Consider the following 15569-nt stretch of genomic DNA (forward strand, 5'->3'; position numbering starts at 1 on the left):
GGAGCAGATAAACGGGGAGCCAAGGTCGTAGCTTAGGCGCCGTGTGAGAGAAAGGATGTGAATGTTTAGGCTTTTATGATAAGGTGGAGGCACCAGAGGCTATAAGAGTTTGAGCAATGTGTAAAGGATACTGGCAAGTGGCTTTGGCACCAGAAGCGAGAGAGCTGACAGCCTTCAAAACTCCTTTTGGTATGTACCAATTTAAAGTCATGCCATTTGGGCTTCAAGGTGCACCAGCGACATTCCAACGATTAATGGACCATGTACTGAGAGATGTGTCAGCATTCTCTGCAGCATATCTGGATGACGTGGTGGTGAACAGCCAGTCCTGGGAAGAGCATGTCATTCACCTACAGAAGGTGCTACACTCCATCAGAATGGCTGGACTGACTATCAATCCCAAGAAGTGCTCCATAGCCAAGAGAGAAGTGGAGTACTTGGGCTTTGTAGTTGGCTCTGGGAAGATAAAGCCGCAGGTTGGAAAGATTGAAGCAATTCAGTCCTTCCCAGTTCCGACAACAAAAAGGAAGGTGAGAGGTTTTCTGGGTCTAGTAGGCTGGTACCGGAAATTCATACCTTCTTTTGCAGAGCGATCCACTGTACTGAATGACCTCACAAAAGGCTCAGCCCCCAACAAAGTGCGTTGGACAGAAGACTGTGAGCAAGCATTCAGAGACCTCAAGGAAGCAGTTTGCACACATCCAGTTCTACACAGTCCAGACTTCAACAAGCCATTCATCTTGCAAACTGATGCTTCAGGAGTTGGCCTTGGTGCTGTCCTTCAGCAAGAGGTGGATGGTGAAAGAAGGCCTGTGGTGTTTCTAAGTCGGAAACTACTCGACAGGAAGACGAGGTATTCGACGGTGGAGAAAGAGTGCTTGGCCATGAAATGGGCTATTGAGGCCTTGAGGTATTATCTTCTGGGACGTCACTTCACTCTGGAGACTGATCATCGTCCCCTCCAGTGGTTGAACCGCATGAGGGATGCAAATGCCCGCATTGCAGGATGGTACTTGTCTTTGCAGCTTTATGACTTTACGGTCCAGTATAGGCCAGGGAAGTCAAATGTGGTTGCTGATTGTTTATCTAGGATGACAGAGGACTGAAGCACTTCGCGCTCAAGAGAGGGAGGAGGAAATGTAAGGAAGAGGACTCCCTTACTGTATTTTTTTTTTTTTTTTGTGCCTGTCCCGTTTGGCTCTTTTGCCATCAGAATTATTGTCTAAAGGCAAAGAAAGATGCCCAACGGATTTACTTTACCAAATTGACCATCCCAGCCTTGCCGTAATGGTCCATTTGATTCACTTTTTATTCTTCATTTCATTTTCACTTACTGAATACGGGACAGACTTGACTGTATTTATTTATATTATATGTATAGCACTTTAGAGCACACCTTTCACTTTATTAAAAGCACCTTATCAAGCAATTTATGAGCATTGCACTTTAAGCATGGATTTGCACACAAGAAGTTTAAATATTTATTGACTATTTATTGGGAATTTTAAAATCAGTTGGTAGCCTTATTTCAGATCCTGCACAGCTGCTCCTCATCAAGGAATGTGGTGGTTGTCTGTCAGGAGAGAAGAATGGTGATTGAGATTGTGATTAAGGTTTACCAGTAAGGAAAACTAATGCAAACGTGTGTGTGAAATCTAGGGATAAAAGTGGTGCAAATAAGTGTTTGTAAGTTAATGATTACTCACCTTTCTTGCCTGTGTCCTCTTCAAGGTGTTTGGGCAAATGTTTCCCCTGGGGTCCAGACACCATTTAAAGGTTCCGGGAGAGACCATTGGTAAAGAGAGTGTGGTGAATCTTTTTGTGCTTGGGTTTCTGGGTTTTTATAATATTGGGTTTGGTGTAACATTAAGTGTGAAATATTTATTAATATGTAAATGTGGAAATGTATTTATGTATTTATTTATTCTAATTAATATATTGTATACTGTGGTGGAAGGTTGGGATTTAAGAATTTACCTGAGAGTGGAATAATGGTTAAGTCTGTGACAGCTGAACATATTTAAGGCTGCCAGTTGTCATTAGAGGTGGATTTTTTGTGCTGTGAAGAAGCTCGACAAGTTAATTGTTGTAAGGAGAGCCATATAGCAAATAAATACTTTGTTCCACTACACTTGCCTTGGTCTGTCTCACTGTGTTTCCAGCCGCTAAGGGCCGCCCTGTTACAAGGACAAACAGCAGCACATGTTCTCTAAATGTTTGCAGTCATTTTTAAATGACGCTGATACTACATGAGACATTTTCCACATTTATTGTCTTTGAACAGAGAATAATAAAGCCATCAAACATACACAGGCTTCTGCAAATACAAACTTCTGTGGTGCATTTGATGACCTGCAGAGGAGAACAAGTCGGGCTTTTCAGCCCTAACACAACAAGAACAGCTGTGGAACCATTGGCCATTTGCCATAGTGTAGCTGAGTCAAAACAGCCCAAGTGCTGAGAGGGAAAACATGATGATTTATGTAAAGTCATAACTGGCTGCAGCAGCTGAGCTTTGACCTGTGAGCTGCAGCTTAAGCTTCTTTTATGGTTCAGTGTTTAATGTTTAAACTGTTTATGGCTGCACACACACCCACAGTCAGGTTGTATACATATTGAAATATTATATACAGTGTGGCAGCTGACCTTTGACCTGCGAGCTTCAGACTCATTGCTGGTGTGAGGTGTTTACTATTGAAGCTTGCAGACACACCCACATCCTCTAATTTGTTCTCAGGGTTGTTCAGTGTGTTGGAGTTGGAGCAGAAACCTGCTGCAGGTTAATTATTGATCAAACAATATCACACAAGGTGCAGCAGCTGACCTTTGAGCTTCAGACTCTTTGCTGGTGTGAAGTGTTTAATGTGACTTCAGCCTGCAGACACAGAGGACTGATGAAGCAGAAGATTGTCTCTGTTTCTACACAGACCTGGTCCAGACAGCAGAGCTGCAGAGGGAAGACGTTCATGGGAAGAAGCTGAGTAAGTGCAACGTCCTCTTTGAATCCTGGATCAGGAAGTGAAGCCGGTGAATATTTGGTGTTTAAATAAGGTTTCTGTCTTTGACTCAGTCTGCTGTCACTTTGTTTCAGAGAGAAAAAGAGATTTCAGATTAACTGCATTATATGCTGAGTAACTAAATGCTGCTAGTCTGTGGTGTCACTCCCAGCAGCATCACGTCATTTCTTTACTCTGACCTTTAACATCAGTTAACTTAGCTAGCAGAGCAGCTAGCAGTTAGAGTATGAACTCTGTGTCAGCAGTCAGCTTGGTCCTGGTGGTCACCTGGTTTCCTGTTTGCTGATGATCCAGATGTGTCCACATAATTATTTATTTCTGTAAATGTAAAGACTTTACAGATAAACAACAGCAGCCCTCTGGCTGGACTCTAACCTGTGAGTTTCCTGTGACTGAAACCACAAGCTGACATTTTCCTTCTGAAGCAGCTGAATGGATGTTTAAGTTTACCTGCATACATGGTGCAAATAAACCCGCTTTGGATGGTTTGGAGGCGGAGCCCAAAGCAGGACAGGATTCTAATGTGATTGGTCACTTTGATGAGGTGGCTGGAACTCAGGTGGTCGAGCAGGTCACCTGCTAACCAGAAGGTTGGTGGTTTAATGCCAGTCTGCATGGTGTCCTGGTGAATGTTCGACAGGAAACACTTAGACACATGGAAAAAGTGCTTGTGTGAACGTACAAGTTGTGTAAAGCTTGTGTTTGAAAAATAAAGTTTATTTCTTATTATTTATTTTATAATAAAGTTTTTTCCTGTGCAGCAGTGGAAATACTGACAACTATAGCTGGATTATTTATTTGAACTCTTTTAAACCAGAGGCTTCAGACGCAGGTTCTGCAGCCTTTAATGGTAATAGTCAAAGTGTGATCGGTGAATTGTGAGCAGCAGAAAGGAGGAAAGCACTAATGCTGGCACAAGGGGCCACAAGCCAGTGTACTCCAAGTGCCAGCCTGGGTAAATGGGGAGTGTTGCATTAGTAAGGGCCTTCTGAACTAAAGCTTTACCAAATAAAATGCGTGGATCATAATGAATAAGACTGTCATGCTACTGATGGCTGAAAGAAAAGGAAGAGGAGGAAGGAGGCATGTTAGGAGTAGGGATGGGTATCGTTTAGGTTTTATCCGATACCGGTGCCAAACCGGTACTTTTGAAACAGTGCCTGTGCTTAATCGGTGCTCGAATCAGTGATTAAAGAATGGAGAACACAAACTTTGTCCAAAAACCTCTCATGTTTTTATTTTTAGCAGTCTCTTTTTTTCTGCAAAATGATAACCAAGTTAGCCTTTTCTGTTGATACAAGATACCTCCTTTGGTTGGAACCGGTGCTTAAAGAATGGAGAACACAAACTTTGTCCTGAAACCGCTCATGTTTTGTTGTTTTTTTTGTAAAAAGATAACAATGTTAGCCTTTTGTGCAGCTATAGGGCATATATGGTATCACTCTATCAAACAAGAAGACAGCAGCATGTAACTACAACGGTGTTTGCTTGTTCACCTTACATTAATGTAATAACGTGGTTAGCCTACTCAACGTAAATTACACACAAACAACATTAAGCTACACACGCAGAGAAGAACGGCTGCTGCTGCCGTCATCATCCTCATCATTTCTGCTCCTCTGGCAGGGCTAGGGGCCAGGACTCTCCTCTTCAGGTTCTTGGGGGATGTTGCTAACTCCGTGTCCGATAACAGGCACCACACCCGCAGTAGTTGTGCTCGGTGTGAGGTCTTGCAGGAAGCTATCAAATACGGTGCATTTCTCGGCTTTAAAAAAAAACCACTATGCGTCGCCGGGTGTTTCATGGTAAACAGACTGATTCTTATATAGCGCTTTTCTACTCTCCCAGAGTACTCAACATGCCACATTCACCCAATCACACCAGCACTTTATCTGTACTCAGTGCTTTCTAAGTACATTCACACTCTGAATGTGGAGAGCAAGTTGGGGTTAGTATCTTGCCCAAGGATACTTGGCACGAGGAGCCTGGGATCGAACCATCAGCCTTCCGACCAGTAGGTGACCAGCTCTACCTCCTGAGCTACAGCCTCCCTGTTTCACCAGATTCGAGGTGTTACCTCCTTTGCACAGTATCATCTTAAAGCACTTGTTGCAGGCTGCTGAGTTTGCATCTTTTGCTGTGAAGTACAGCCAGACTTTGACCGCTTAGCCTTGGGCATTTTTAATCTGTCGCTCTGCTCTAAAAGAACATACGTACCGGGGCCCGCCTACTATCCTTGGAAAGGTAAAATGATTGGCTAGAATCCAAAGTGTATGACATCTCAGGAAAAAAAAGCACCAAAATGTGCACTGCTTTTCAGTCTGGTTACTACCGTTTATGTCAGACCCGGTGCCATAATGACATCAGATACCGGTGCCCATCCGCAGTTAGGAGGCAATGGTAGAGAAGGAAAGACAGGAGATGGTAAATGGCCTGCATTTGTATAGCGCTTTTCTAGTCCATAGGACCCCAAAGCGCTTTACACTACATTCAGTCATCCACCCATTCACACACACATTCACACACTGGCGATAGCAAGCTACATTGTAGCCACAGCTGCCCTGGGGCGCACTGACAGAGGCGAGGCTGCCGGACACAGGCGCCACCGGGCCCTCTGACCACCACCAGTAGGCAAACACGGGGTTAGTATCTTGCCCAAGGATATTTGGCATGCAGCCAGGGTGCAGCCTGGGATCGAACCACCGACCTTCTGATTAGTGGCTGACCTGCTCTGCCACCTGAGCTACAGCCACCCAGAGTGGAGGTGATGTATCTAAATGCATCTGAACAAAGCAGAAGTGCACACCAAACTCAACGGATAGTCAAATGTAGAATCACAGAACAGAACTGCAGGCTGAGTTTGGATGTTTGTCTTTCACACCTCTCTGTGTCTCACACACACAGTGACGTCAGACACAGTCACACTCACTGTTCCATCTGCTTTGTGCACAAATTCATTACTTTCTTCCTTCAATGATCTACATACTACGTGCTGCCCAGTGAATACTTTGCAATGTATTCCATCCCCTTTCAAGGCAGAATTACCCAGTTTATTCCCCATTACAAGACAACAATCAGTCACACTCACACAGACCACGTCTGGCCCGCACTCGCTCACACGTGCGTCTACCCACCAATGAGAGCTCTATCCTCCTTACATATTGGTGGATAAACCAAACACTCAACGCCCTCAGCGGCAGAGGAAAAACCTCCTTTCGGTGGAGCAACCATCCTTAACCCTCCTTAAAAACTGGCGAAGAAACCAGACCTCCTTAGAATAATTAAAAAACTGGTGGGGAAACCAGACCTCCTTAAAAAAAATAAAGAAAAACCGGTGGAGAAACCAGGTAGCTTCTAAAACACCATCTGTTTTAGAAAACAAAACAGATGGTGAATTCTTTAGAGAATTTTCTAGAAATCTTTTTCTTTCAAAACAGAATTCAGAATATTGATCTTTGACATGGAAGCTGTTTCTACAGGATCCTGATGGACACTCAAAGCTTTCATAAAATGTTCTCATTAGTTGTTTGCAGCAGAATATCACCTGATGTGAACCAAAACAACAAAAGTGCTCTGCACATGTGTGTGAGACTACAGATTCTAGAATCAGAACTGCTGATTTCATTACTCTGAACTTTTAAAGGCAGGTTTTGTATCTGAGAGCAGGGACACTTGCTGTGTTCAGTGTGACTCGTCTCTGCAGAAGGTCAGGGCTCTGATAGTTGCAGTTAGCGGGTGACTTACTGGGCAGGTGGATCCTGAGTGTCTGTTGGAGTCAGGGTTCATTATGGTCCTGGTTGCTAGTGGAAATAAAGAAACAAAAGGAGGGTGTGTTGTTCAGGAAGTACAGACTGTAGCTCAGCAGGTAGAATTACTAACTGGAAGGTTGGAGGTTTGATCCCTGGCTGCTCCAGTCTGCACGCCACGGTATCCTTGGGCAAGATGTGGAACCCCGACTTGCTCTCCGATGCATCCATCATAGTGTCATTGTTAGAAAAAGAAGTGCTTGTGTGAATGAAGCACGCTGTATAAAATGCTGTGACTGCTCATACAGAAAAGCAGCTCATAAGAACTGGTTCATTTTCCAGATAATTCCACTATTAAGACAACAGACATTTGGGAGGCTTTCTCTGAGAGTAACACTGAAAGTCTTGCTGCTCCTCCACAAAATGAACTTCAGATTAAAGACACAGCTCAGCTAAACACAACTCAAACTAATCTACACTATTTTTCTTTATTACGCAGCGTTTTTATAACTATTTCCAGATGTTTCTAAAGATGAAAACAGAATTAAACTCCAGCCTGATGCGTTTCTGAGGTTCCTGACTCTGACCGTCCCTCAAACGCCTCTCTGGGCGTTTCCTTCCGTCGCTTTTACTTTCGCTTTCGTGAATGTTGTGGCGCAGTTGATCGTCTTATTAAATTCAGTTCTTTGCATTCTTTTGGCGGCGAAGAAAAACTGGGCTCAAAGTGGTCAAACTCAAAAAATGATCTTTATTTTACATTCCCGGGAACGGAGAACTGTTAGGCGCTATCATGCACCCACAGCTCTGAAAAAAAAATCACAAGCTGCATGTGTATATATATTTCTGCTACGTCACATATAGTTTCGATCAAAACAACTCCTTACATAGTAGCAGTTGATGACAATGACAGCTGCAGAGTTTGTGTCTGATGTATTAAGTATGAAACACTGTTGGGTTAAAATCTGGTCAGAATGAATCCAGGTGCAGGTGTGTCAGTTTAGGACCACTGGACTAACATCCAAGTGCTCACAATATAAAGTGTATTCTGTAGTAACATCCTGGTGTTGCAGCAACAGTCCCACATGGAAACGTCAACACTCAAACTCAAAATCTCTTTTTGTCAACAATAAAATGACAGCAGACCAATTTGATCAAAGTTGGTAAAAAGCTTCAGAAATTAGTAAAATATTAAAAAGTGTCTGGATGCTCAATCATCCAGTAAATCCCCCAAAAGTTGATTCTGTTCATCTGGACGTTTTCAGCAGCATGGATCAGTGTGAGGACAGAGAGGAGGGAGTCCCTCCCTCTAAAAGCACTCTGTGTGGGGAACATGAGAGCCAGACCAAAGCTCAGAGGTGAGATGACCATCTCTAACTGTCCATGACTCTTCTCCATGTCACAGCTCAGCACTCACATCACTGCTCCATCATTATTCACACTCATACCTCTGTGTGTGTTGTTTTAAAGCCCAGAGCTGTGGGGCGTACCAGGCTCAGCTGGACATAACCCTGAAACTAATCCAGAGCCTGGACCTGAACCCAGCTGTGTTTCCTTAAAGAGCAACGAGTCGAAGGGTGTTATTGTAAACTTTAACAAAAGACTGTTATGTGACAAAGAGTAAGTACATTATTTTTATGAGATTGTTCATCATGTCTTTAATTTAATATTTCCAGTTTTTCCTTCCTGTCTCATGAAGCTGTGACATTTATTGTTTTTCTCTTAGGATCAATAAGAGGCCAGAATCTCCTGGACCTGAACCCAGCTTTGTTTCCTTAAAGAGCAACAGGTCGAAGGATTTTTATATAAACTTTAAAGGCTGTTCTTCTGCTGCTGAGAGGTAATGTGTGTCTAGATGTTGTTCCTGACTCTGTATTTTTGAATAAATCCTCATGTTTAATATCAGCTCAGCTCTTTTTCACACACATTTCTATGTTGGTATGTGAAGCGGTGTGTGTTGGAGTGTTTCCACAAACACAGCAGTCAGAGTGGAAAGAGTGGATGTTGTAGGAGGTGTTTGTGTAGTGAAGAGGCTGAGTGTCTGTAGGACTCCAGCTGCTCCAGCAGGTGTCTCCTTTGTGCTTTGCTTCAAACACAGTGTAGGGAGGAGCTTCCACTCAGGTGTTTCAGGTGTTGCTGGATGGAGGAGGACAAATAGTTTTTCCCTTCAGTGACACTTCAGCAGCTCAATGTTCTGGGAGATGTTTGTCTTTATGAATGTTTATGGATTATTGTTCTTACTTTGGTTAAACTGAGCAATACATTTTCCATCTAACATTTAAAGTAAATTTCCAGGTGAATAAAAGATCTGCAGCTGCAGCCTCTGTGATGTTTCACAGTCTGAAAGTAACAAATTCAACCAGAGTTCAAACAAAGGCTTAATATACGTGTGTGTTTGATATAATGTCAACAAGTACAAACAGGTGTTCTTACAGGTCTTAATCACAGAGGTCTGATAAGTCTGGTGACTTTCACACTCAGCAATTTTGCTGCCTTTTATTTTATATTGGCCTTTTTAAAGCCCTTCAAAGTCTCCCACATTCATACAGAGCTTTTAACACCAAACTCCTTTACAGTCCTTCTCCTCTCACACACGATCACACGACTGATTTGTCTGCAGCAGCTGTGTTACTGCTAGTATTTTATTATGTGTGTAATCTCCTCATATTGTTCCTGTGGTTTAGTTTGACGTCCTTCTGCAAACTCAGCTGCTCTGTTGCTGATACACGTCTCCATGAATATGATTGATCAGATGCTGCCAACACCATGTGTTTCATGTGAACGCTCAGCTGAAACCCTGGGTTGACTTATCGAGTTAATAACAAGCTTCACGTGACTGTGAATGCTAAAGTGAATCCAGATAAAGGAAAGAGACCCTGCTAATGTTGGACTCACTTCTTAGTGTAGATCCCAGGAGGAAGTTCAACATAGCCATTCTTTGTGCTAGCTCGACCAAACCTGAGACCACAGTGCAGGATAATGATCATCATCTGTCTCTGTCAAGGACATTTAAAATCCACAAATAACAAACATAATTATATTTGATCATTAAAAATATGTTTTCACTTAAAAAAGCATGAGCACACTGGTGGATTACAGAAACATGAAAACTGGTTAACAGTAAAGTTAATTTAGGTGTAAACAAAGTGTCAAACATACTTAAGTAGAAGGACTGATGTTTGTGTTAAAATACCCTCTTAAAGCTGAAATACTGATTCAACTTCTTTCTCCAAAAGTTGATTCAGTTCATCTGGACGTAGCGTTTTGTGGGAGAAACATTTCGTCTCTCATCCAGGTGACTCCTTCAGTCTCAGCTGACTGCAGGTTTCAATCTTATAAACAGGACATTTGCATGATGACTGAAACCAGCCCACTGAAGGAACAATGGGCTGTGAGGTCAGTTCCTTAATCTTAATTATGCAATTCTCATGACCATTGATCAACAACCACTGATCAATGGTCATGAGTACCATTCACAGAGAGTTGGGGAATGGCTGCAATCACAGCATGTAAGATGGTGACAGATGTACCCTTAGGCCCCCTCCTCAATTCAGAGATGGTCTTTCCCTTTTCACGTAAATGGCCTCCTTGACTCCGCCCTCAAACCAGCGTTCCTCCCTGTCCGGGATGTTACATCCTCATCATTGAAAGAGTGTCCACTGGCCTGTAGGTGTAAATAGACTGCAGAGTCCTGGCCTGACGAGGTGGCTCTTCTGTGTTGTAGCCAGAGGTTGTTTGGTTTCCCCGATGTATAAATCCTGCCAATCGTCCTGCACTTAACAGCTACACTATGTTACTCTGTTTGTGTCGGGGGACCCGATCCTTGGGGTGGACCAGTTTTTGGCGCAGCGTGTTTTGGGGTTTAAAAGCCACAGAAACCCAGTGTTTAGAAAAAATGCGACTCAGCTGCTCCGACACTCCTGACACATATGGGATAGCTACAGGTTTTCTCTTAGGCAGCGGTTGTCCTTCTCTCCTGGATCGACTGGAACTTTCTTTAGGAGCCTTTCCAGCTTTGACAAAAGTCCAGCTGGGACATATTTACGCTACGTCCAGATGAAGAGAATCAACTTTTGGAGACTTACTTTCCTGGATGATTGAGAATGCATCAAGACGTTCCTCCTAAAGTGTTATTCAGAAAAATGACAAAAAAAGTTTTAAAAATAAGGATTAAAATATTAAAAACTATGTTTTTGAGTTTCCTGATGTAGCACAAAAATATATGAACATAACTGTATATAGGACAGATATTTTACGGTTCTTTTAGGCAGCACCAAAAAACAAAAAGACTATTTTTAAGCTGTCTGAGGTAGTGAGTCAACATGTCACACTGGGTCAAAGGTCAGGGAGTAAAAGTGTGTTTTAAAGGAGGTTTAAAAGCAGCGAGTGAAGGAGCCTGTCGAGGTAAATCGTTCCATAACTGATCAAATTCAGTTGGTGGACCTCTGTGTGAAATCAAGCATCTGGTTCACAGAGAGGATAACCCTCACATGGGCTGTACAACATTATATAGGGAGACATTGTATTTTTATTTTATTTTTTATTCCTATTTATTCTATTTATCCCCTTTGTATATTTTATTTATATCTGTCTCTGTATTTATATGTGTGTGTGCGTGTGTGTGTGTGTGTATATATATATATATATATATATATATATATATATATAATAAAACAATTCTGTAACTGTAACTTCGGTCGTTGCTGTGCTTTTTGGAAGTCGAATTTCCCAGAGGAACCCACCCGAGGGATTAATAAAGTTCTATCTTATCTTATCTCTTATCTTATCTTAAAAACAGAGATTATCGTAGCCATCGCTCTCTCGCATGGACGTGGCAGTCTTGCTGTCTGCTGCGAATCCTCCCCGTACCTCCATGACCTTGTCTGGTATCTGCTCCCTCCTCTGTAAGAGGACAGTAAAGGAAAACACGTCTCTGCCTAGTCTTGGAAATCGAATCTTATCATCCATTGTTCTTCTAGGGCCTCTTCTTCTTGTGGCCTCAGCTAACTGCTAATATTTAAATGGATAACATTAACATGTGTGCCAGCCAGGTTCACATTTATGATTAACTATGATTAATTAACTGATGTTGAAACTGGAGCTTTACTGACCTCTGAAATTCCTCCTAAAGTGTTATTCAGTGTTGTGACAGTCAGCTGCTTCAGCTGCTGCTGGGATGGGCTGTGGCAAAGAGAACAGAGAAAATCCAAATCAGAGTTTTTCTCTGAATTAAAAGGAAACAACAATATATTCTACATGGTGAAACTGATGGTTTCTGGTGTTTGGGTCTGTTTTTCTGTATTTATGCAGATAAAGTGTAAACTCAGATGAATTATACCATCAAATGTTAAAGGAAAATATCAGGATGAGTGTCTGTGAGCTGAGAAGGACGTGAAGCGAGCAGTTTATCCCAGAGCTGAAGCTGCTCTGTGTGCAGAGATGAGCTCAGATTCCTGCTGTGATTGATCAACAGTCACAGAAATGTAGACTTGTAGTTATTACTGCAGTATGGTCACAGCAGATACTGATAAACATGTATTATGAGGATGGATGATCAAGTTTCTCACTCTCTCCTTTAAATCTCAGTTTTTTCTTCTTCACAGTTTATCTGTTAATTTATTAATGAATAACACTGAAAGAGTTTCTGTTATATTTCCCCTTGAACATCAGCTTATTAGGGCGGCATTAGGAAATAGCCCCCCTCCAAAGAATGAATAAATGAATGATGATAATAATAAAATGATTAAAAAGCAGAGCTCAGAGTGGTAGAATGGTCAAACATGGATCCACGGGTGGTTCAACTGCATTTGGTGACGTGACTAAAGCAAATCTTTCAAATAATCCCACCATCAACGGGATGTTGTCTCCTTTACTACGGTTACTTTACTTGGTCACCGTGTGAATTTCTTTGAAATGAACCAAATTCTTTTATTTGTTGGTTGTTGCATATTTAACCTCTACAGTCAGGAAAGGAGGAGATGAGGCCTCAACAATGTTGGGTTGTAGCTGTGGTTCAGGTTAGAGTGAGTGTCCATGGAATAAATGTAAGTCAGTGAACTGGAAACATGAGTGTGTTCAAACTTTGTTTTCCTTTTTATAATGAGTCTAATCAAAGGTGGACAGAAGTATCTCCACTTTGACTTTTCTGTGTCACCATCAGAGCTTCTGCACAGTGTGGAGAAAGATCCAGAAGCAGAGCTGGACTGCAGACAGCCAGTCAGAGCAGCTGTGTACAAAGTAAGACTGAACATCTGTCTGCTGATGGACTCATTTCTGAAAACTGGACTTCTTGTGTTGTTCAGACATTGAAGAGTTTTCTTTCTCTTTAGTCTCATTGTTTTTCTTTCTTTCAGCAGATGTTGGTCTGCAGGAGGTTTTAGATGAACATAAGATCAGTCTGAGGAGGAGATGTGAACGTGTGACTGAAGGAAGTGATGAAACAGGAAGTAGAACCCTCCTCAACAGGATCTACACTGAGCTCTACATCACAGAGGGACAGAGTGAAGAGGTTCATACCCAACATGAGGTGAGGCAGCTGGAGACAGCTTCCAAGATGGACGCCCTCCATGACGCTCCAATCAGGTGCCAGGACATCTTTAAAGCCTTACCTGACCAACAGAGACCCATCAGAGTGGTTCTGACCAACGGCGTGGCTGGTGTTGGAAAAACCTTCTCAGTGCAGAAGTTCACTCTGGACTGGGCAGAGGGCTTGGAGAACCAACATGTCAGTGTGGTGGTTCTGCTTTCATTCAGGGAGCTGAACCTGATCAGAGATGAGCAGTACAGTCTTCTGGAGCTGCTCCATGTTTTCCATCCAACATTACAGAAGGTCACAGCAGAGAAGCTGGCTGTCTCTCAGCTTTTGTTCATCTTTGACGGCCTGGATGAAAGCAGACTTTCATTGGATTTCACCAACAGGAAGCTGCTGTCTGATGTCACACAGAAGTCATCAGTCAGCCAGCTGCTGACAAACCTCATCCAGGGGAATCTGCTTCCCTCGGCTCTCGTCTGGATAACTTCCCGACCCGCAGCAGCCAATCAGATCCCTCCTACATGTGTTGACAGGCTAACAGAAGTACGAGGCTTCACTGACGCCCAGAAGGAGGAGTACTTCAGGAGGAGATTCAGTGATGAAGAGCTGTCCAGCAGAATCATCTCCCACATGAAGACATCCAGGAGCCTCCACATCATGTGTAGTATCCCAGTCTTCTGCTGGATCACTGCTACAGTTCTGGAGCACATGTTGACTACAGAGCAGAGAGGAGGGCTGCCCAAGACCCTGACTGACATGTACTCACACTTCCTGCTGGTTCAGACAAAGAGGAAGAAGAACAAGTACCATGAGGGACGTGAGACGAGTCCACAGGAGCTGACGAAGGCTGATAGGAAAGTTCTTCTGAAGCTGGGGAGGCTGGCGTTTGAACATCTGGAGAAAGGAAACATCATGTTCTACCAAGAAGACCTGGAGCAGTGTGGTCTGGATGTGACAGAGGCCTCGGTGTACTCAGGAGTTTGTACAGAGATCTTCAAAAGAGAGTGTGTGATCTTCCAGAAACCAGTCTACTGCTTTGTTCATCTGAGCATTCAGGAGTTTCTGGCTGCTGTCTACATGTTCCACTGTCACACCAACAGGAAGACAAAGGTGGTAGAAGGTTTTCTAGGGAATTTCCGAGAAGAATACAAAAACAGATCTTTTTTTAAGAACATGTTCAAGTCTTATAGCTTCACATCACTGGATGTCTTTTTGACTAAAGTCATGGAGAAATCCCTCCAGAGTAAAAATGGCCACCTGGACCTGTTTGTTCGCTTCCTTCATGGCCTCTGTCTGGAGTCCAACCAGAGACTCTTAGTAGGTCTGCTGGGTCAGACAGAGAACAGTCCAGGAACCATCCAGAGAGTCATCAACAACCTGAAGGAGATGAACAGTTATGGAATCTCTCCTGACAGAAGCATCAACATCTTCCACTGTCTGATGGAGATGAACCACCTCTCATTATTTCAGGAGATCCAAGAGTTCCTGAAGTCAGAGAACAGATCAGAGAAGGAACTCTCTGAGATCCAGTGCTCAGCTCTGGCCTTCATGCTGCAGATGTCAGAGGAGGTTCTGGATGAGTTTGACCTGCAGAAGTACAACACATCAGAGCGGGGACGACAGAGACTGATTCCAGCTGTGAGGAACTGCAGAAAGGCTGGGTGAGTCCAGATGTGATCATTAGCATCATTGATCAGTGTAGGTTAGTAGTTTAATGTTGAAAATAAAATCAGATTGTAACCACAAAGTGTTTGTGTCCATACGCTGCAACCTTCCACACCATTCCTTTATTGTACAGACTCAGCAGCAGCTCCATGGATCCCAAATCCAAGAGTGGAGAACAGATTTGAAGTGTGTCACATCCATGCAGTCACAGCTGTTTCCACCATGTTTCCACTGATATTAATCCTGTTCAATGACACGTTTCATATCAGTGAATATGTTCTTTAGGACGTCCACTGACATGTTTAAGTGTCCTGCTGGAAATCACTCAAATCATCCATGAAATCCATGAAAAAGCCAAAAGCAGATTAAAGCCAAACAAAGATTCTCATTAAAAGTCTGCAGGTCTGAGAGAGACTCAATCGTTGTGTCATGTCAAACACAGTAAGAGGAGCTGAAGCACAGATGTGAAGAGCAGATTCATCAGATTATGACCTCACTCTGTTTTGTCTTCATATACATTCAGTCTGTGTTTATAATGCAGATTTTCTGCTTTTATAATAACACATTTTACATTTTCTATCATCACAGACTGACTCAGTGTGGACTCTCAGA

At 42.9% G+C, this 15569-nt stretch overlaps 1 protein-coding gene across 1 annotated transcript; it reads left to right on the top strand.

Moving 5' to 3' along the window:
- Positions 1 to 254: 254 nt before the first annotated feature.
- LOC146716437 (protein NLRC3-like) lies at positions 255 to 14957 on the top strand. Its single transcript, XM_085441393.1, has 4 exons — positions 255 to 1009; positions 2875 to 3018; positions 12921 to 12997; positions 13114 to 14957. The coding sequence occupies exons 1-4, from the start codon at positions 255 to 257 to the stop codon at positions 14955 to 14957; spliced, it is 2820 nt and encodes a 939-aa protein (XP_085297519.1).
- Positions 14958 to 15569: the final 612 nt, after the last annotated feature.

This window comes from Copadichromis virginalis, linkage group LG3 (assembly GCF_057382275.1).
Source record: "Copadichromis virginalis isolate Kocher_CV1m ecotype Utaka linkage group LG3, C_Virginalis_male_GT1.1, whole genome shotgun sequence".
In the NCBI taxonomy this organism is placed as follows: Eukaryota; Metazoa; Chordata; class Actinopteri; order Cichliformes; family Cichlidae; genus Copadichromis; species Copadichromis virginalis.

Coding starts and splice junctions, on each gene's coding strand:
- LOC146716437 (XM_085441393.1), top strand. CDS start 255: ATGGACCATGTACTGAGAGATGTGTCAGCATTCTCTGCAGCATATCTG. Junction 1,010..2,874: donor AATGCCCGCATTGCAGGATG/GTACTTGTCTTT, acceptor ATGTGACTTCAG/CCTGCAGACACAGAGGACTG. Junction 12,998..13,113: donor TCAGAGCAGCTGTGTACAAA/GTAAGACTGAAC, acceptor TCTTTCTTTCAG/CAGATGTTGGTCTGCAGGAG.